Source organism: Arachis ipaensis, chromosome B2, assembly GCF_059453495.1.
Source record: "Arachis ipaensis isolate K30076 ecotype BB chromosome B2, ASM5945349v1, whole genome shotgun sequence".
Taxonomy (NCBI): domain Eukaryota; kingdom Viridiplantae; phylum Streptophyta; class Magnoliopsida; order Fabales; family Fabaceae; genus Arachis; species Arachis ipaensis.
In genome coordinates, this window is record NC_142437.1 from 120,846,131 (window position 1) to 120,866,545 (window position 20,415).

At 30.4% G+C, this 20,415-nt stretch overlaps 2 protein-coding genes across 7 annotated transcripts; both read right to left on the minus strand.

Annotated features, from left to right (window-relative positions):
- Positions 1 to 8,403, minus strand: LOC107627950 (uncharacterized). Of its 6 annotated transcripts, none has more exons than XM_088504116.1 (11): positions 7,715 to 8,403; positions 5,893 to 5,944; positions 4,317 to 4,484; positions 4,162 to 4,206; positions 3,800 to 3,878; positions 3,275 to 3,357; positions 3,086 to 3,193; positions 2,326 to 2,452; positions 1,949 to 2,215; positions 1,751 to 1,852; positions 1 to 584 (listed from the first exon to the last, which is right to left on the minus strand). In XM_088504116.1, exons 6-11 carry the CDS (start codon positions 3,304 to 3,306, stop codon positions 195 to 197), a joined length of 1,026 nt encoding a protein of 341 aa, XP_088360242.1. In that variant the 5' UTR covers positions 3,307 to 3,357; positions 3,800 to 3,878; positions 4,162 to 4,206; positions 4,317 to 4,484; positions 5,893 to 5,944; positions 7,715 to 8,403; the 3' UTR covers positions 1 to 194. The 6 variants fall into 6 exon arrangements, with proteins under 6 accessions (XP_088360242.1, XP_088360241.1, XP_088360243.1 ...); XM_088504115.1 differs by having other exon boundaries at positions 3,275 to 3,472; positions 7,715 to 8,399; XM_088504117.1 differs by having other exon boundaries at positions 3,275 to 3,472; positions 7,795 to 8,397.
- A 2,521-nt stretch (positions 8,404 to 10,924) lies between these two features.
- LOC107626152 (hydroxyisourate hydrolase) lies at positions 10,925 to 17,870 on the minus strand. Its single transcript, XM_016328949.3, has 13 exons — positions 17,288 to 17,870; positions 17,147 to 17,210; positions 14,669 to 14,727; positions 14,458 to 14,533; positions 14,264 to 14,335; positions 14,068 to 14,155; positions 13,468 to 13,726; positions 13,063 to 13,178; positions 12,457 to 12,674; positions 12,157 to 12,185; positions 11,966 to 12,053; positions 11,704 to 11,794; positions 10,925 to 11,375 (listed from the first exon to the last, which is right to left on the minus strand). The coding sequence occupies exons 1-13, from the start codon at positions 17,447 to 17,449 to the stop codon at positions 11,132 to 11,134; spliced, it is 1,566 nt and encodes a 521-aa protein (XP_016184435.1). The 5' UTR covers positions 17,450 to 17,870; the 3' UTR covers positions 10,925 to 11,131.
- Between the last annotated feature and the right edge of the window lie 2,545 nt (positions 17,871 to 20,415).

Here is a 20,415-nt window from a genome sequence, read left to right on the forward strand (position 1 = left end):
TTAAACAATAACCAAAATATTATAACACACTTGAACAATAACCAAAATAACTCATCAATTCAATATCATAGACAACAATAATAAGTACGCAACACTCTCATATTACTAATTACATCATTTAAACTCTATTAACTAACTAGCATCACAAACTACTAATCACTCTTCAGACGTACGTTCACCATCTTCATCATCTCCTATATTTGTCCACCTTCTAGTTGAGAAATCGGAATTTTAACATCAAGCTTTTTTATCGTTTTTAGAAGCTTATAGTTAAGGAGTTCAACTCTTCTTTCTATCTTTTCCAACCTAGTTTTTAAGTCAGCATTCTCTTCTTGCATTTTCTTCATTATTTCTTCATGTTCTAACATTCGCAACCACTCTTGCATTCTCTTCATTACTTCTTCATGTTCTAACTTTCGCAACCAATCAGATGACTGAGCACTGGAGCCAATTGCAGTGAATTTTATTACAAGTCCATGAATTCTTCCCTTTTTAAATGTGGCTATTTCATACCACACATCCATCTCATTTGGTGCATTACTTCCTTTTTCAGATGCTTTTTGTATAGCCTCTTCTATAGCATTCTTAAATTCATCCCGTCATGCATGCAGAAAATTAAAGTATATGTTAAGTGCTCAACTACAAAGCTCAAAGACTCAATGAAAATTAAATTCATCCTGCCATCTTTGAAAACTAAAAATAAAGCATGTTAAGTAACAATTACAAAGCTCAAAGACTCATTAAGTTCTTGGAGGATTCGGTCAAATAAACAGTTCAAAGTTCACGGTTGCTAATGATAAATGTCAACAGTCATGGGAATTAGTTAGATACTCCACCTATAAAGATAAAGAAAATCAAGTTGCATAGAATCATAACACTGGATTAGCTATGAGCATCACTATACTCATGTTATTGCATAGAATCATAAATGTTCTTTGATGGTTGATGTTTAACTCCTAAACAAGATATTTTTGCCAAACTAATTTTACTTTAACTAATTTCAGGATGGAAGAGTCATATGCAATTCACTACCAAAATATGGAAATGGAAGTGAAGCAGGAAATGAGAAAGGGTACCTGGTGGGAATGACAACTTGCTACCCTCAACCTGGCTCTATCAAGATCTCTAATGGTGAAGTTTTGACTTTGAAGGTTGACTACAGCAACACTAAGCTGCATAGTGGTGTTATGGGACTTTTCTACCTCCTTGTTGCTGATGACCTCCCACATCACAACAACTAAAACTCATCTCATTTAATTGTTTATATCTTCTATGATATTATTTTAGCATGCCATATGATTTTATAATAAGTTATGGGGTGGGACTTGTAAATAAATGCATATATTCTTTGCGAAGAAGAATATATAATTGTGTTTGTGTGATTTTAGATTACTATCTATGTAATATGTTCTCTTCCTACAACTAATAACAAATAACAGTAATTATGAATATGGCTGATTTTATGTTACTAACATGATATTTTCATTCCCTCTTATATTTATAGTTTAATTACAACTTGCAAGGCCTCTTTCTATTGGAATTTCCAAAAAGATGTTACAACTAATGCACATCAGCACCAATACAATATGATGATATTTGCATTCCCTATAAATATTACAACTACAGAGGGGGCATATATGTTGATAAAAAATAAAAGAACAGCCCTATGAGCTGAAACACTAGCCCTAATGCAATATTAAAATAATATATACGGAGGGAGAGATATATATTTTGATTAAAATAGACTCACATGAATATGTTTTGATTTCTTATCCACCCGTGTCTCATCCTTGTGTTTGTGGGTCTTCGCAAACAAGTCTAACTGTGTTGGAGTCCTCTTCAATGATTTTTTCTACCAAACATATAAATTAAAAAATCTAAGTATCAACTACCAATTAAAATGTATAAAATTATAACATAAAAGATCTAAGTTTTTCTATAACATTACCATATTAGTTTTGTGTTGGGTAATGGTAATTGGGCCAGCAGTATGAAGAGACGCTCGATTTGACTTGCCTTGCGCGCTCTTTTGTAGAAACCCAGTGTCAGCATTCCAATAAACACAAAGAACATCCCACACATCATCTTCTATCCACTGAGGTTTGACGCGACTTGTACGAGCTTTTCCCAACAAACTTTTTAGTAATGCCACACCTCGCCTCTCAAAATTTTTTCGAGCCCAATAAAGATCTGGAGGAAAAAACTGATGTTTGCTCTGGATAATCAACACAAACAAGAATAGTTATAAGTTAATATATATTATATTTTTCAAACTTTGAACTAATTCTTAATCTACCAAAGATTACATGTTTCTCTAAAACCTACTTTGAACTTTTCCCACCAAAATTTTCTAGTAGCATCTGGAATCTTTTTCCACGAAGGCCACGGCTGAGAGTAATGCCCTCTAATGATGTCCGAAATTGTATGAGCCGCGGTAAGTGAAGGTAAAAATCTGTAGATATTACTTAATATCAATCGGAATACAATATAAGAGGTTAACTTCAAAAAATAAAATTATTGTAGTCTTGTATGGTGTTAAGGAAGTAAACTTAGAATAATAAGGCCCTGTTCTAATAGTAAAAACAGAATAAATTTATCCTAAATCCAAAAAAATTGTTAAGGAAGTAACTATATCCCCACAAAACACAAAACAAAATCTGTTGATGACAACAGATCAAGCACCAGAGTGAAATCTTCTTATAGTGGACATCAATAAATTAATGAACAATGGTATATTACAAAGCAGTTTGTCATGGTTAAATGTTAAATATATTAAAAAATACAAAACTAGGGGGAACTCAAGAGTCATTTGTAATTACCAAAAAATGCTATAATACCCTTAAAAACTACTAATAACTAATCAGAAATATATATCATTGATATTGAGATATAATAATAACTAATAAGACCCATTCAAAACAAATTAATAAAGATTTTCAGGATCTATTTATTTTTTAAGAAATAATAATTAATTTCTTATTCAATCATTATATTCTTTATTATTTATATCTGAATAAGTATCTATTTTCTTATTCTATTAATAAGTAGTTTAATTGTTATGTACATATATTCCATATAAACATACCCTTCTCCTGCCAAGTCCAATTTTATCTTCCCGTGACTTGTCTCAACATTGAACTCATCTTCCACCACCCCAGTAGCTTTGGAGCAATAAGCTCTCAGCACTCGATTCCTATAGAAAGAACGATTAAACAATCAGCCCCTAAGAGGCTGAGACAAATAGAAAGAAAGGAAGAGGAAGAAGACAACTTACCTGAGAGGAAGACAACGAATGGCCCACCACATCTTTGAAGAAGACGACGGAAGTCTTAATACCCTCTGCAAAATTATTAGAATCTGCAGAGTTTGTGCAATTAAAGGAACATGTTCTTATATTATATAGGAAAGAACTGATACAGTATCATCTTCTAGTTAGAGAGTTCCACGGTAGCATTGTATGCCGAAAAAGGTTCTGGTGATTGGTGAAGGAAAAGAATAATGAGTTGAACACTCAGTCCAAAACAAATATTTCAACAATAAAAAAATCACATTATTGAAGGTTGATGTCTAACAAGACCTAATTACAATATAATTACAATATATTACTTTGTATGTTCTAATTACAATAGAGTTTTGTATCATTTTTCTACTCATATTTATCTATATAACTAGGAACATTATCTTTATCTATAAAATTGATATATATGCATAATAAAGAAATAATTAATAGTCTACTCTCATAGTTTCCAAAATATCAGAATATCCATGAAAGTGCAATTTTAATGTACACAATATTAACCTGCTGATAAGAAAGCGGGAGTGTATCACTGCTCCACTCAAAAGAAATAGTCAGGAATAATAAGGTGTAAATCTTGCACCTGAGATGAACATTGAACAAGAAAAACAAATTACCATACAATGAAAAATATTGGGCTGTGCCAAACTCCCAATTCAAATGACCTTTATTGCCAAAGAACGATAATATTATTATTAACCATCTTGAGATGTTTTACTAGAGATTCTCAAAACATCATGACAACCGTCTTTACAACTATAGATGCTACTGCTAGAAAGGAACTTCAGGAAGTCAGTAAAAACTAAAAATACATAACTAATAAACTAACATGTTGTCTGCTACGAAATTCCATGACTAATATTTACCTCAATGAGAAGGAGTCATTGCAAAATCAAGACAAGATCTCTAGCCTGCAGGAACATTTAAAAAAAAGGCCTTGATAATCTAATGCCAACAATTACCAGGAAGCAAACATTGGATACCAGAAAAGTTGTATATAGTAAGTAAAAGAGAACGATACCTGTTCATTATAGAGCTAAAAAACGGTAATGCTAAATTGGTACTGAGAAGTGGCAGTTGAATCTGAATTAGCTAAATCAAACAGCTCCTCAAATCAACAAGAGAGAGTTTGCTATATGAGTTTTCACCGGTGATCAAATTGTTATGAAATATGTGTATTGTGACATTCCTGAAAATGAGGGCATATTAGAGAAAGGCACTTGTCTAAATTAGTGAACAGTACCAAGGAAAAAAACCACTAACACAGGACAGATGAACATAAAATCGCACAATAATCTTTCACTTACTTTTTACCCCAGAAAATTAACATGGTAATAAATTTCAAGAAACCTAAGGTAAACTAATGGATCTTGTTGCTTAATTAGGCCATTATTTTATTATGATTCATGCATTACATACTTCCTTCTTCTATTGTTACTTAACCGAGTCAACCAAGTGCAAAACTATTTTTGTGAAATAAGAAAATTTGTACATATTATAAGTGCACTGATATCACCAACTACCTTGTGACAGGAAGTCATCCCTGTAAAGAATATATGTAAGCATAAAAATATAACAGAAAGAAAGGTGAGCCTGGCGGGAGGAAGTGAAAAATAAGATCGTCCCACTGGTTCAACTGAAAATTAATTATAAACTAAATTCAGGGTAGTTCTTTGAAGATGTAGATGTCATGCAGCATTCAGAACATCGGATATTTAACAATATGGACACTTTGAGGTTTATAGCTTATTCATTAAAATCACCAATTCAACCTTGAAAAGCTAGTTCCGTTAACTATGCAATTATCATTGGATCTAATTAGAATCATAGTGCATGTTTGTCTTGGCATTGAAAAAGTAGCCCAGTTAATGAATTGAAGCATGCAAACCAAGTCTCAATTCATTTCAAATATGCTCAATAAAATTGAGCTGAGCTATGTCCCAACTCCCAAAGCCCAAACATGATTTTAGCCTCAACTTGTGTTAGTAACGTAATATAGTTTGTGTTTAAAGTAATGAGCTAATGATACATCCTCTAAGTCATACTAATCCAAATTGCAACTGGTATAATAACAAGTTTGAAAAAAGCACTGAGGAAACTATCCCTTTTCTCAAAAAGCACTAAAACCAGATATTAGAAGTTTTATTATATATGCAAATAAAAGTATAGAAATAATTATATTTTTGTAAAATTTTAAGAAAAATACTTCCTAAACAATTTAAATGAGCTCACCATGCATAATAAACATGCCTAGATGGAGGCAACAGGAATATATTTTTTGTAAAATTTGTTCAACAAAAGACTTCCCAAATAATCAAAATCTGCATTTCAATTAGCTACATCTTCCGTATACTATGACAAATGCTACTGGCATGCTTGTTATGAGCTGTAAGTGAGTGAAAGACCAGTTGATACAGTGAAAGTGTGAATCGAAGCAAATTTCTAGTTTGTAACAAAATCAAGTATTATCCAACCTAAAAGTCAAATCACTGACAATTGTTGAACTAATCACAATCTAGGAAGACCTAAATATAACTGGACAATTCAAAGAAGGAATGAACAACTGATCTATTATAAAAAATTATCAATTAAGTTACCTAGCTTGTTCTGGGCAATGAACTGGCGTCTCTCTCCCCACTTTACCCAAACCTAGAAGCATTCAATTTATTTTACATGAACAAAGTGTTGGATTAACAACAAAATAAACAATGATATTGATGGAATCATCAAAGAAACCACACCTTTAAGAAAATAGATAATGAGATATATGGAAAGATACATATATGAATGGTTCATGCAACAGATGAATTTGAGCAACATAAGACATAGCATACTAAGATATCTAGGACCTAAGAGGTAAACTATAAATTTAACCATGAAAACCAATCCTTTAATTTCATTGTTATAAATTATCTTTGCAATTAAAAAGGCAAATTCAGCCTGTGCATCTGCTTTCCACCAACTTTAAAAAGGAAGATATCCATACAAGTTCTCAGTGAGCATGAAACAATAATGACATGTATCCTAAGAATTACATCAAATAAATAAGTAAGTTTTGACTTTAAAACATAATTATAGTCTAATATAAACCTTAAAATATAATCCAAATTAAAAATACTACATAAACCAGGATGTTATGATCTCATTCAATTACAATAATGGTTCTTGGTTGATACTCTCATCCATACCTAAACATTACCAGCAATCCAATAATGGTTTTTCCGTTTTTGCCAATTACAATATCACAACAACCCACTCCAACCCAATAATCTCAAGATCATAACAAACAACATCCAAAATTATTTAAAATTATTCACAATTAATCAACAAACAACAAAATTCAGTAGTTCACACTTCACAGCTTAACTAACAATAATTATTCACAATTATTCAACAAAGTTCACAGTTCAGTTCAGTAACTTCAGTTGAATCAGTTCACACTTCACAGTTCACAATTCACAGAGCAATAAAAAATCAATAAATCACATGGTTAATAAAAAAATTTACCTAGAGCTAAAAGCTAGAAGCATCAAACAATTATTCAATAAATCAGTAAAAATAAATCAGTAAATCAGAGACTTCACAGAGCTAGAAGCTTCAGTAAATCAGTAAATCAGTTCACAGTTCAATGACTTCAGAAGTTCACACTTCACAACTTAACTAACAATAATTATTCACAATTATTCAACAAAGTTCACACTTCAGTTCAGTAACTTCAGTTGAATCAGTTCACACTTCACAGAGCAATAAAAAATCAGTAAATCACATAGTTAATAAAAAAATTACCTAGAACTAGAAGCTAGAAGAATCAAACAATTATTCAATAAATCAGTAAAACAGTTCACACTTCAGTAGTTCATACTTCACAGCTTAACTAACAATAATTATTCACAATTATTCAACAAAGTTCACAGTTAAGTTCAGTAACTTCAATTGAATCAGTTCACACTTCATAGAGCAATAAAAAATCAGTAAATCACATAGTTAACAAAAAAATTACCCAGAACTAGAAGCTAGAAGAATCAAACAATTATTCAATAAATCCATAAACCAGTTCACACTTCAGTGACTTCAGTAGTTCACACTTCACAGCTTAACTAACAATAATTATTCACAATTATTCAACAAAGTTCACAGTTCAGTTCAGTAACTTCAGTTGAATCAATTCACACTTCACAGTTCACACTTCATAGAGCAATAAACAATCAGTAAATCACATAGTTAATAAAAAAAATTACCTAGAACTAGAAGCTAAAAGAATCAAACAATTATTCAATAAATCAGTAAATCAAAGACTTCACAGAGCTAGAAGCTTCAGTAAATCAGTAATTCAGTTCACACTTCAGTGACTTCACAGTTCACAGAGCTTCGCAGAATCAAACATTAACAATGGTTCAATCATAGTTAATAAAAATTTACCTAGAAGCTAGAAGAAGCCTTCAACAGAGCATGCAAAAGGGAGATAGAGACACCGAGTGACCAAGACAGTGGTGGAGTACCTTCGAACGGGCTTCGAACTGGAACAGTGATTGCGGAGAACAGAGATAGTGCCGGCGGCGGCGTGGCTGCGCGACGGAGGAAGGTTGCGATGGCTGCGCGATGGGAGATAGAGACACCGAGTGACCAAGACAGTGGTGGAGTACCTTCGAACGGGCTTCGAACTGGAACAGTGATTGCGGAGAACAGAGATAGTGCCGGCGGCGGCGTGGCTGCGCGACGACGGAGGAAGGTTGCGATGGCTGCGCGATGGGAGATAGAGACACCGAGTGACCAAGACAGTGGTGGAGTACCTTCGAACGGGCTTCGAACTGGGACAGTGGTTGCGGAGAACAGAGATAGTGCCGCCGGTGGCGTGGCTGCGCGACGGAGGAAGGTTGCGATTTCTGCGCGATGGAATGGAAGGTTGATATCGATGGCTGCTGCGTGATGGAGGGAAGGTGAGCGAGCAGACGGTGGCTGTTGGAAGGAACGACGGCGGCGGCACGAGGCGGTGGCTGGACGGAGGTAAGGGAACGGCCAGGAGCTAGGGCTAAGTGCAGAGGATGGAGATTGAGTGTGAGAGAAGCAGAGGCGTTCTGGAGTGGAATTTGGATCTGGGCATCGAGGATGTAGCAGCTGAAACGGCGACGTTTCATTACCCATTCAAAAAACCGGCCGGATCACGGTTCGGTTCGACCGACCGGTTCTTGTCTGGTTCATCGGTTCAATTCCGGTTTTTAAAATTTACGGTTTTAACATTTGTTTGAGTCGTTTTCTTCAGCGGTTCATGGTTTAACCGGTTCGACCGTTCAGCCTGAACCGGTTTTCAGAACCTTGTTAAAAAAGGAATAATGAATAGTATATTGAAAGAAGTATAATTTTAGCAATATTAAAATCAATTATATATAAAGTATTAGAAAATAATATAAAAAATATAAAAAACAAAAATAATTAAAATATTTTTTTCATAAATTTAATTTAAAAATATAATAAATATGTTTGTTTTATACCTTTTCATCTAATATAATTATTTCTAAGCAAGGGGACTCCTCTTTATTTGTGGGTGTTAATGTTTTCTATAGACGAACCACACGAATTTTGATAAACCAATTGTCTATTTATTTGGTAATATTGTCCAAAGAATAATACTCTATTGAGTAAGTTTGAAATGTTGTGTAGTTGGAAAATAAATTTCTTGGGCTAAATTTGATGTTATTTGAAGGAATAATGATAAGAGACTTATATAAGTAGTTAAAATAGTATGAAATTTGAATATTTATAATATAAAATTTATTATGATTAATAATATCATTATGACATTTGTAATATGGATGTTTATTATATTTAATGAGTTATTTATAGAAATTAATAAATTAATTATTGGGGTTATAAATTTATTATATTATTTATAACGGTAACATATAATAAATATAGGGATACGGATTCAATGTTTTTGACTTTTTGTAGATTACAAATTTAGTTAGATACTATTAACTTCTAATTATTATCATTGGTAAATTTGTAACCTAATTTGCATATATTTCTATTACTTGTATATATATATTTTGCTTATTTTAAAAATAATATTTAATTTGGTAAAAATTGAGTGGTTGATTCTAAAATTTTGTCAAACAATGTTGTTAACATGGTATTAATAAGAGAAAAAAGATATTTTAAAAAGTAATATGAGTAAACTTAGCTATTTATTTTTATATATTAAGAATAGATAGATTGTTAAACCAGTTAAATAATATTTACCATAATAAAAAATAAATAAAAAATAAAACTAGTTAATTCATAGTTGGCGAAGTAAAAAAGAGTAGACTTGTTAACGTACCAAAAAGAAAGATATTTAATTCGATTGATAGTCGTTAATATCATACCAAAAGTCCAAAACTAACATGTTTGCAAAGAAAAACAAAATGATAATAGAAAAATTTATAATATTTTTTAGTACAGTTTATAAATCAAATAAAATTTAAAGTGAATAAATCTACTATTAATTTTATGAGTAAAGTAACAATTATATCTGGAGTATTTCGATTTTAAATTAATTAGTCTTTGAAAAAAAAATATGTCAATTAAATCCTCTATGATAGTAAACGGTAGACATGTGATGCCTTTCCGTCAATAAATAATGTGAAACAAAATAAAGCTGTCCATATGTTTCATTGTTTTGTTATCTGCAATAACGTCATCGGTTACTATCTCATGAGCATGAAAACAATGCCATTTTGGATAATGAAGCATTTAGTATCTTCTAAGTTTTCATATAACCCTTATCAACTGCTCTAGATTTATCATAAATCTTAACGAAGAAAGTGGCGTCGACTTTAAAAGTTGTTATTTTTATGACGATAACAGACATGTCATTATAGTTAAGAGTATATATAAACACCATTGTTTGTTATTTTAGAGGACCTAATTAATACTTTTTTTTTAGAGACTAATTAATCCAAAGTCAAAATTTTCAAGACCTACTTGTCACTTTAGTGGAATTTTATTTTGAATTATTTATCATATTTATTTTAATGTGCCTTTTTTCCTCTCTCAAACCATATCATAAGTCATAACTTTGCCAATGAGTTATAGCTCAAATGGCATAGTCTTCCCATACTCATCTAAAAAATTGCAGGCTCGAGTCTCCTTATCATAGGTAAAAAAAAACTATATCATAGCTTTGTTTCTCTCACCATTCACTACCAACGTTCATTCATTTTATGGACTCCTCTAAAGCTAAGATGGTCTAGGTCAAGAGTTTACTTTTGTTATACGAAGAATATAAAAAGTTTTACACAGTTAAGTAGTTAATTAATTAAATTCATGCGTTTAGCTGACCTTTAAGTAATGAATTTGAAAATTAGTTATTTTTGTTGCTATGACAATATGTGATTAGTTATCTATATAAAATTCTTTTACAATGCATGAAAATTAAATTCCTAAATCAAACCAGAAAAATAGTCACTTATGGAGGAAGCCTGTTCAGATATGCATGGTTAATTGGTAATATCTTAATAATACAATATTTTTAAGAGGCCCACCAACTATGTTTAGCTATGTTACATATTGATACTTAACATTTAACAAATCTTAGTCCTTAGCTAACACTACAAGGAAAATTATGCAGCACTCTCAATAGTCAAAGAAGACTTTGCAATAGAGACTAGGTGTGAATTATTTTTAATTTTTCCTAATGAGAATTAAACAAGAGATTGGAACTTTGATACACTTTTTCTTATACATGTGACATTCTGCTGGTTAACTTCCATCTACTGCTATATACAACTACTTCCTCTGAATATTTTATTTGAAGCATAGCTAGATACAACCTTATGCAATGAAGATCTAGTGTAAAATCTAATCAAAGAAGTGGTCAATAGAAATGTGTGATGGATCCTTCTCAAGTTCAATAGCTTCAACTGCAAAGCTTCTACCTTTCAAGAACCAACTATACCATTTTGCAGAGAGTTTTGGGTATCTCTTCAACTCTGGATCGTTTCGATCAACATAGTATAGACCAAAGCTTGATTCATATCCATCCAGTAACTCAAATAAATCAATGAAAGACCATGCAATATACCCCTTTAAATTTGACCCATTTCTGCAAAAAATTTAAGGTACAACAGAAAATTAGAGACCATATGACCAATGTACACTTTCTGGATGACAAGTAGAATGGAAGTGATCAAAATGTTGCTTTTCAAAAATTAGATTAACCATAATCAATTGATAGAAAAGGATTCAAAAGTAATAAGTTTTTTATGTAACTTAAAAACAGAACAACAATTTTGCTTTTGGAGAAATAATTATCATAATGCATCCAAGCTCAAAATAGTTTTTGCTTTTGATGAAACCAATTCCAAAGAATTTAATTTAAGCATAGTATTAGAGGCATGCTTTGTAAAGCTTATCTAAATGCACCTCCATACCTCAAGGAATGAAGTGTGGCACCAATATATCCCTGCAAGTATTTCACTCTTGACACATCTTGTAATGATGCATTGCTTGCTGTCCTTTGACCTAACCACACAAAATGCAAGCAAAGTCTTTATCAACAACAAGCCACTGTTATGAGCAAGAAACACGATCGAAATGCACAATGTCTTGTAATATCAAGTTGCTTTATCTTATCACAAGAAGATATGTTTTCCCTTAAAAACATTGATTGCAGATAAAGAGAGAGAGATATACCATTTTCATAAATGAACATTGGGGGGTTGCCATAATTGAGCTTGAAATGATTCAGTTCTTCAATCAGACCCCATGGTTCAATAGGGTACTGAGTCAAGCAAAGAAAGTTAGTCATAGAGTGAAGTAACCAAAAGAACTGAATCAAATAAATGAATAATTATGTGAAACCTTGTTTTCTTTTAGATCATTACCTCAGCATTTGCAAACAAATCAGATCCATCTGCAAAACCAGTAAAATCCTAGTTATTTACCTTCATCCACCAATCATTCAAAAAAGAATCAAATGAATGGCTGTGTGAAACAATGATAATTGTTGGAGAAAAATGCTAAATAATACCAAAGTTCAGCCAGTTGTAAATTGCACATAAGGATGAGAAAAACATAAGCGATGCAGTCAGTATTTCAAGCTTATAGAACAACTCCAGTCTCTCAACTCCAGTCTCTTACTAGATTCACTAGAATTAAACATAGCTACACAAAGAATTACTTACGCATAAGCACAGCCATATCTGCACTGAAATCTCTCAGATTACTCTCCAGAACCAAGGAATTGTCTGTGATATTAAGATTTGTGTAGTGAATTAAACCTATGAAGTCATATGAACCCTTAACTAGTTTTGATTCACGATCTGTGAAGGTTGGAATTCTTGTGCCTGCAATTTTCTTCATGGAAGTGGGATAGTCTCCATGCAGCAAGGGCTCCATCACCCTGAAATAGCACATAAATTTTGCAATATGTTTCACATTATATCATAGCCATAGCTCAAATTTCATGGGAGAAGCCTTGAAGAACTTCGTCGCAAAAGGAGACTCTGAAGTGCAAAATTGCTAGAAAGACAAAAATTTTGCTCAGAATTTAGAATACTTATGGCATATAATATGTTAGACTCTGGTATGAGCACCCGAATCATACCACCATTTTTTTCTTGCCATGTTGAATTCTACTAACTAAAAATTCATGTTCAGAATCAGAGTTAATATCAAACAAAAGTACAAATATGTCTAGTGAAGGAAATCAAATTTTGGGCCTACTTGGAGCTGAGAATAAGGGTAACCTTGAGCGTAAAACGAACTAGTTTGTAGGGTGTATAACTTACCAACCAACAAAAAAATCACGGGCTCTTTGTGCTGCTAGTATGTCTTTTTCAGTAGTTGTATTGGGGAAGAACCCAAATGAGTACACAGAGATACCAACAAATCCATTTTGTTTCTCCTGCAAGGTATAAGTGAAGTGCCTATCAAATAATGTAAACATTTTTTGCCAACAAAATTTCCTTTGAGCAAGAAGATTAAAATTCGATATAAACATTAGCAGATCAAGAGCAAATATAAGGATCAGATGTCTCAATAAGTTGAAGCTCTTGATACTTAAAAAACAAAGAAATAGAAATGACCATATGAAATTGTGTGTGTGTGTGTGTGTATATATATATATAAAAAAACAAAAAAAACAAAATGCAGAACTGAAAATGCAAAGTATGAAAAAAGGTTAGGCATGATACCTTATACTTTGTCCTATACAATCTTACAGCTGAAGAATGTGCTAACAAAATATGGTGAAGTGCCAAGTAGGGTTCAGTTGTTGAGTTGCCACGTTTGCTTTTGTTATTACAAAATGGAGGAGAACAATGATGTGGCGGACCGTTTCCCTGATCATAACCACCCAGGGAAAACACATTTGGCTCATTGATAGTAATCCAGTAAGAGACCCTATCACCAAACTCTCTAAAACACACATCTGCATAGTTTGTGAAGTCTCTTCTGCATTCAAATACACCAAATAGTTTTTCCATTAATATTTTGTAAAAGTATGCATATGGTTGCTATAAAGCACAATTGTTAGACCAGCCATAGTTTTTACCAGCATACAAATGTGAAAGGCCTAGGATCATATGAAGAATCTAAGCAATATGAAAATAGCAATAAGAAATTAAGAGGACTAGAGCATTGAAAGGATAGTACCAATACCAAGGTACATAACTAGAATTTAGTTCTTAGTAGCTCTCCAGAATGAATATTCTGAGTGAAAATAGTTGTTAATGCAAAATAAGTTTCATAAACTAATGTCAACAACATTATGGTGCAGGAGATCAAGAGAGTACATGATTTTACGGCTAATCCATCCTCCATATTCATCTTCGAGAGCCTGTGGAAAATCAAAGTTGTGTAGAGTCACATGTGGTTGGATTCCTGATCATGGCACAACAATGGACTAAATCAGTTGAAGAAACAAAACAGATTGGAAGTAAATTTTCCGAAACAAAACCTTGTTTCTCAAATTTTAAATTCATATCAAACCATTGTTGATGAGCTCATTGATGAGATTGTTGTAGAACTCTAGTGCCTTGGGATTGACAGGCCCTCTACCATCTGAGGAGAAAGATCATTATTCACAAAGGCATTAAGAAAAGTGTTATTGGAGAAAGAGAGTTAATTAAATACTCAATATTTCAGTGTATCTCATTACATATACAAGTTTCAGAATTATATACTTGGAATCAATCTTGACCAAGAAATGGAGAATCTATAGGCTTCAAGGCCTGATTCCACCATGAGCTTCACATCTTCCTGCATTACATATTTCCAAAGAAACAATTGAATTGTTAAAACTCCATTCAGAACTTTCAACAAACAGGTGAACTACAAGAAATGCATTGTAGGAAAAAAGAATGAAAATTGAAGCCAGGGGCCATTTCTATTGACCTCATATTTGTGGTATCCATCACAAGCTACATCTCCATTTTGTCCACCATGCACATACCCTGAAAATTTAAAAATAACACCATGAGTGCATAATTAAAAACAGAAATTGTAATTCCCAATTTTTTCATCACTATTTTCTCAGTTTCACTTCAAAAATATTTTCTTTATTAAAAAAAAGGTTAAGGATTCCATTAGGTAAATTATGAACTGTTAATTAATACACAACTTTGGAAAATGATTTTTTTTTTCTATTTTCAAAATTCAAATCCAAGACTATTTGTTGAAGGACCAAAGCTACCATGATCATTATGTTAATTTAATTATTTCTTTTATGTATTTTTCTTTTGTATTTTTTTAAAGAGTTTGATTTTTCTGGGTACAATCACAACGGTTTTCTTGAATGACCATTTACGCGATTAATGTAAAAGATAGTTATTTTTACTAATGTAATGTTTATGTGATTGGATGCAAATATAAAATGGTTTTACACTGACAAAATTAAATTCGTTTTTGAAAAGAAAAACAATAATGAAATTTTAATTATTTCATAAAAAATGGAACCACAATATGAAGTATGAACCTTAAACAGAAACAGTATCTATTAATTTCATGATGATGGTGTTGATGGGCCCATTGTACTATATTATTTAGGGAAAGAAGTTATTTATCCATAGTTTTGGTACCAACTGAACCTAGTACTAGTACATTACTTGTTTTCATTCACATGCAGACACAGTACAAATCTGGCACTGCTCTTAGCTTTCCTATTATTATTAAATTTATAATTTTATTTTATTACTATATATCTTAATTTTAAGGGTAATTATATTTTTATGTTTTTACTTTATCAAGTTTTTTATTTTAGAATAATTTGATATTGAAAAGTATCAATTATTACAAAAATTGGAAAAGGTAATTTATTGATAATATTATTAAATTAAATTTAAGTAATAAAAAGGGAGAATAATAGAATAATTTTTAATATATTTGTAGATTAAGAATATAATTGATAATTAAATAATAATTTTTATATAAAAAAAGAACGACAAATATTATTAAAAACAAAAGCCAAAATAACATAAAAATAAATGTAGAAAGTAACTCAAATACTTTTACCTCCTTTAACTTATTCAAGTGAAGTATTGAGAGAGAGAGAGAGAGAGAGAGAGAGAGAGAGAGAGAGAGAGAGAGAGAGAGAGAGAGAGTTTTACTCATACTTGAGTGAGCATATGCAAGTTGAATTAAAATAGTTATTATTTGTTAAATTCCAACTACTATGACATTGATATGTCAACTCTATATATATGGCATCTATTGTATATAATATATTCTATAAATTTTAATAAGAAAATAAGATTTAGGACACCATCATCTTGAGAGAGTGCACCATTCTAAAAGAGTTGAGACTAGTTCAAAGTTATCCATGTTCTAATATAAACACATGATTTAAGTGACTTTTTCTATTCCCCATATATAGTTTGGAACTAAGGACATTTTTATTAATATAAGAGTGTTCATATTATATACAGAGAAATAAGAGCGTTCATATTAACAAGAGTGTTCATATTATATACAAGAGAAGAAAGTTTAAGGACAGCACTTTTATTAAAATTTGGTCAGCACTTAATCAGCAAAAGAAAATTGAATAATTTCATATTAGATAAAATCTCACACCATTTAAAATACTAACAATAATTAATTGATAGCTACAAATTACAAAATTTGTTGGTCTCTAACACTCCTCGTATAAAAGTGTTCATAACATAAACTGTAATTTTAACCACGATTTAAGTTTTGACTATTTTCAAAAATGTATTACTCCCCGTTCTTAATAATATTATTACATAGAGAAATATCCTTATCCTTAGCTTGTACTTCTAATTGAATTTGAATTTGAATTTGAAAACAAATATTACAACTTATAAAATTACTTATTCCAAAAACAAATATTACCTATTTTTTGTCCTTATTTTTTAATGTAGAACCAGATGTATTTGAGAAAGTTTTGATGACTAATTAAGAAGAAGCTAAAAATCCTATATAAATAGGTAAGTGTAGATCAACTCACAATACTACCATTATAATTACCAATTTTCGTTAACTCTTGAAAGAAAGATTTATAGAAGGAGTAATTTATTTATGAAAAAGTTTAGGGGCCAGCAACTTTGTTAAATTCTGGCCAGCATGTAATCAGTAAAGAAAAGTGAGTCATTGAATGAAATCTCATACCAATCTCACACCATTAAAACCATCATTGATAGCTATTTGATGGCTACAAATCACAAAAGTTATTGACTTCTAGCATTCTTCTTTATCTATTTTGCATTTAGAGATTGATTTGTCATTTTTTATCGTTAGGGGACAGTTTGTAAAAACACAATAAACAGAAAAAAAAAAGTTTTATTCAAATTTAAATGGTTAAATTAAAATACATGAATAATTATATATCTAACACTGCAGAAGAAATTGAAAACAAACCATCATGAGCATAAGTATCCCAAACACTAGGAGTTCTTCCATCTTCATCAGCAGCTCCTTCCCACTATATATATTCATATAACGAGATTTGAGAATAAAAGAAATTATTAGAAGAGAAGAAAGGGGATAGATCACACAAACCTGGTAAGCAGATGTTCCAGAACCAAACACAAAATCATTTGGGAAGTCATGTCTTGTGATTGTGAACTTTTCAGCACTATGAACTTCCAAAACCAAGTTTAGAAGAACCATAAAACCAATAATAATAATAATAAGGCTCAAAGGCTCTTTATTGTTCTCCATCAGCTTCACCAACTAAATTATCAAATCTTTGATTCCTAGTTTTTTCTTTGATCATGTAGTTGGTGTCCGAGCCTCATAGATTGGCATTCATTCCCTGCATTCATATACATATATAAGTACCAAAGTGGGCATGAAAAAGTCAACATTTATCTCTTGATGTTATCATAAGATAGATCATTTTTTTTTTTATTGGTGTCTAGATCAAAAGGGTATATAATATATGAAGTTCATGGTGACTCTAGTGTTTTGTCTTTTTTTTTGGGGGGGGGGGGGGGAGTTTATTATTACAATATACAGCTATGCATACCAAATTTGGTATAACAAGTAACAACTACTTTTATGATAAATGTGATATGAAATCTTGCGATTTTTTTTTTTTTAGCATTGGAAAAAAAGGTGTGTTACATTGGATTATGGAGACAAGTGGTGTATCACAAAATTGTAGAAGACAGTAAAAAACATTGGAGAGTGAAACTTAAAAAATTATAAATCAGAGAGTCAAATTTAAAAAATTATAAATTTAACCCTCAAATTTGTATTTATAATTTTTTATTTTTTTAAAATTACAAATCTGATGTTTATGAATTTTTTTTTAATCACAAATCTAAGTTTCATTATAAAATCTGATCCTCTAATTTTTCATCTCCACATTAAAAAAAAAAATACTCAACTTATTCACACCAATGAAAACACATCATATTTATTCATTTAAAAAAAATAGTCAAAATCTTGATCTTCATAAAAATATTATTATTATTATTGTTGTTGGTTTTTTTTTACGTTTTTGTGTGGTGTATATATAATAGAAAAAATTTAGATAAATAATTTTTTGAGAAAAGGACAAATTAATCATTGACATTTTAGTCTGCGGACATTTAAGTCTCTGGGGATTTAAAAATACATTTAAGTTTATGACTTCTTCAAAATCAGAATATATGGATCATTGAGTCTAATTTGTTCAATTTTAAAATCTCTCTCAAGCGTACATCTGTATTATCAACCAGGTCAGTACAACGAGAATTATGTTTGATTTTTCCGTTGAGTTTGACAAACTCAATTGAACATGAAGGATCAATATATCTAGATTTTGAAAAAATCAAGACTTAAATGTATTTTCAAATTCTCGAACTTAAATGTTTGCAGATGAAAATGTCAAGGATCTATTTATCATTTTTTTTTAATTCTTAACAATCAACTTTAAATAACTGTAGTTAATAATTATTAATTATATTTTTTTTAAAATAAAATTTAAATAATCATTCATTAATGACAATTTAAAAAATCAAAATTATCAATTAATGATAAATTGATTGGTAATTAGCTGGTTGAATATTAGTTATCTAGCAGGGATTTGTATCCTCTAAAATTTGAATTTTAATTTAAAAAGTAAAGTGTGATCTTTCACCATTTATTTTATAGGTGGAACAAAAAATAAATATGAAAGAGAAACTATTCAAGGATAAAAGATCACATTTTACTCTCTAAAATAAAATTCAAATTTTAGAGGATCCAAATCCATCTAACATAGTTATATATAATATACACAAAAAGAATTGTTGGTTTTAGTTTTATGATTATTTTTCAACAGAGTAGGTTTTGTTTGCTTACTTTTCAAAATCGTGGATAATGTGTTTGACGCAATTGTTAGAATTTTTAATTTCTCCAACATCCTCACGCCTCTTCTGCTAAAATAATATTTTTAAAAGAGAAAGTAGAGTTACGTTGTTATTAATTAATAAATCCTTATTGGTCGATTTGGTTCACATTGTCATGACAATGATGTGTCATTTGTTCAACATAAATTTAAAAAGGAAAATATACATGTTCACTGATTAAGAAATAATATAGTAAATGGATCTTAGAGGAATAGTGATATATAAAGTTTTATAATAAGTAAACAGTTATATTATTGTTAATATTATTTTAATTAGGAAATTAAATAAGATTTTTATACTTTTCAAAAATTAAATATATTACCAAAATATTAAAAATTAATAGATATTTTTCTTAGAAATTGAGTAAATGTATTAATGCAGAGAGAGTATTTCTGAATCTGAATATTTTATTTACTTTTAAATTATTAAAGGGCATGTTAATTCAGTGGATATTATTGGTAATGCATACATAAAATGAAATTAGTCTAGAAAAAATTTTTCTAAGAACACTTTTTTTTTTAAATAAAGCTTAGTAAATGAAAGAGGATAAGAGTTAAACATGAAATTTCAAGTTCAAATAAAATGTGCAAGATATTTAATTGCTAGAGAGGAGTGTTTATGAGTTAGGTTGGTCTGAGTTTGGAGAAAAATAAGAATATTTTTAATTGGTTTGGATTTATAATTTTTAGTGAGTAAATATGAACCGATTAAATTTGGGTTGGACGATAGGTTCAGATAAGTGGTATCCAATTGAAAAAATAAAAAATAAAAAATAACTTTAAAAAATTAGGAGAAACTTAAAAAAACATCTAAATACTATAAATATGTAATAATAATAACAAAAATAATACATTATCGGATCAGATTTAAATAATTATCATAATTTAAAGGTTAAAAAATAAATTTTATTTTATTTTATTTATTTTTTAATTAATATTAAACTAATCGAGTAATCGAATTGTTCGGATATCACGATCCTAGAACAAATACTCGAACTAGTTAAGGTCGAGTTTGATCGATCTGACCCGATTATACCCGATTACCCATCAAATTCAAAATCAATATAATCGAATCGAGTCAGTTTTGGACGGATAATCAAAATACATGTATCTGTAAATAATTAAATACCTTTATGCTAAGCCATGAATTAATTCGACTATTTTTTCAACACTTTATAAATATCTAAGAAAATATCATATATATTTTACCTAAAAATAAAAATGTTGTTTTAATAAAATTACTTATTTTATAAAATGATATTTCATTATACCGTTTTATAAAATATAATTCAACCACACATATACACACATT

Bases quoted from the DNA above. Each gene is read 5' to 3' on its own strand.
- LOC107627950 (XM_088504116.1), bottom strand. From the start codon at position 3,306: ATGTGGTGGGCCATTCGTTGTCTTCCTCTCAG. The intron at 2,453-3,085 runs GTATGTTTATAT...TAATATCTACAG, and splicing joins TTGGACTTGGCAGGAGAAGG to ATTTTTACCTTCACTTACCG. The intron at 1,853-1,948 runs GTAATGTTATAG...TATGTTTGGTAG, and splicing joins CCCAACACAAAACTAATATG to AAAAAATCATTGAAGAGGAC.
- LOC107626152 (XM_016328949.3), bottom strand. From the start codon at position 17,449: ATGGAGAACAATAAAGAGCCTTTGAGCCTTATTATTATTATTATTGGT. The intron at 17,211-17,287 runs GTTTGTGTGATC...GAATATATATAG, and splicing joins CTGGAACATCTGCTTACCAG to TGGGAAGGAGCTGCTGATGA. The intron at 11,376-11,703 runs GTATGGAGGTGC...AATTTTTTGCAG, and splicing joins GCCACACTTCATTCCTTGAG to AAATGGGTCAAATTTAAAGG.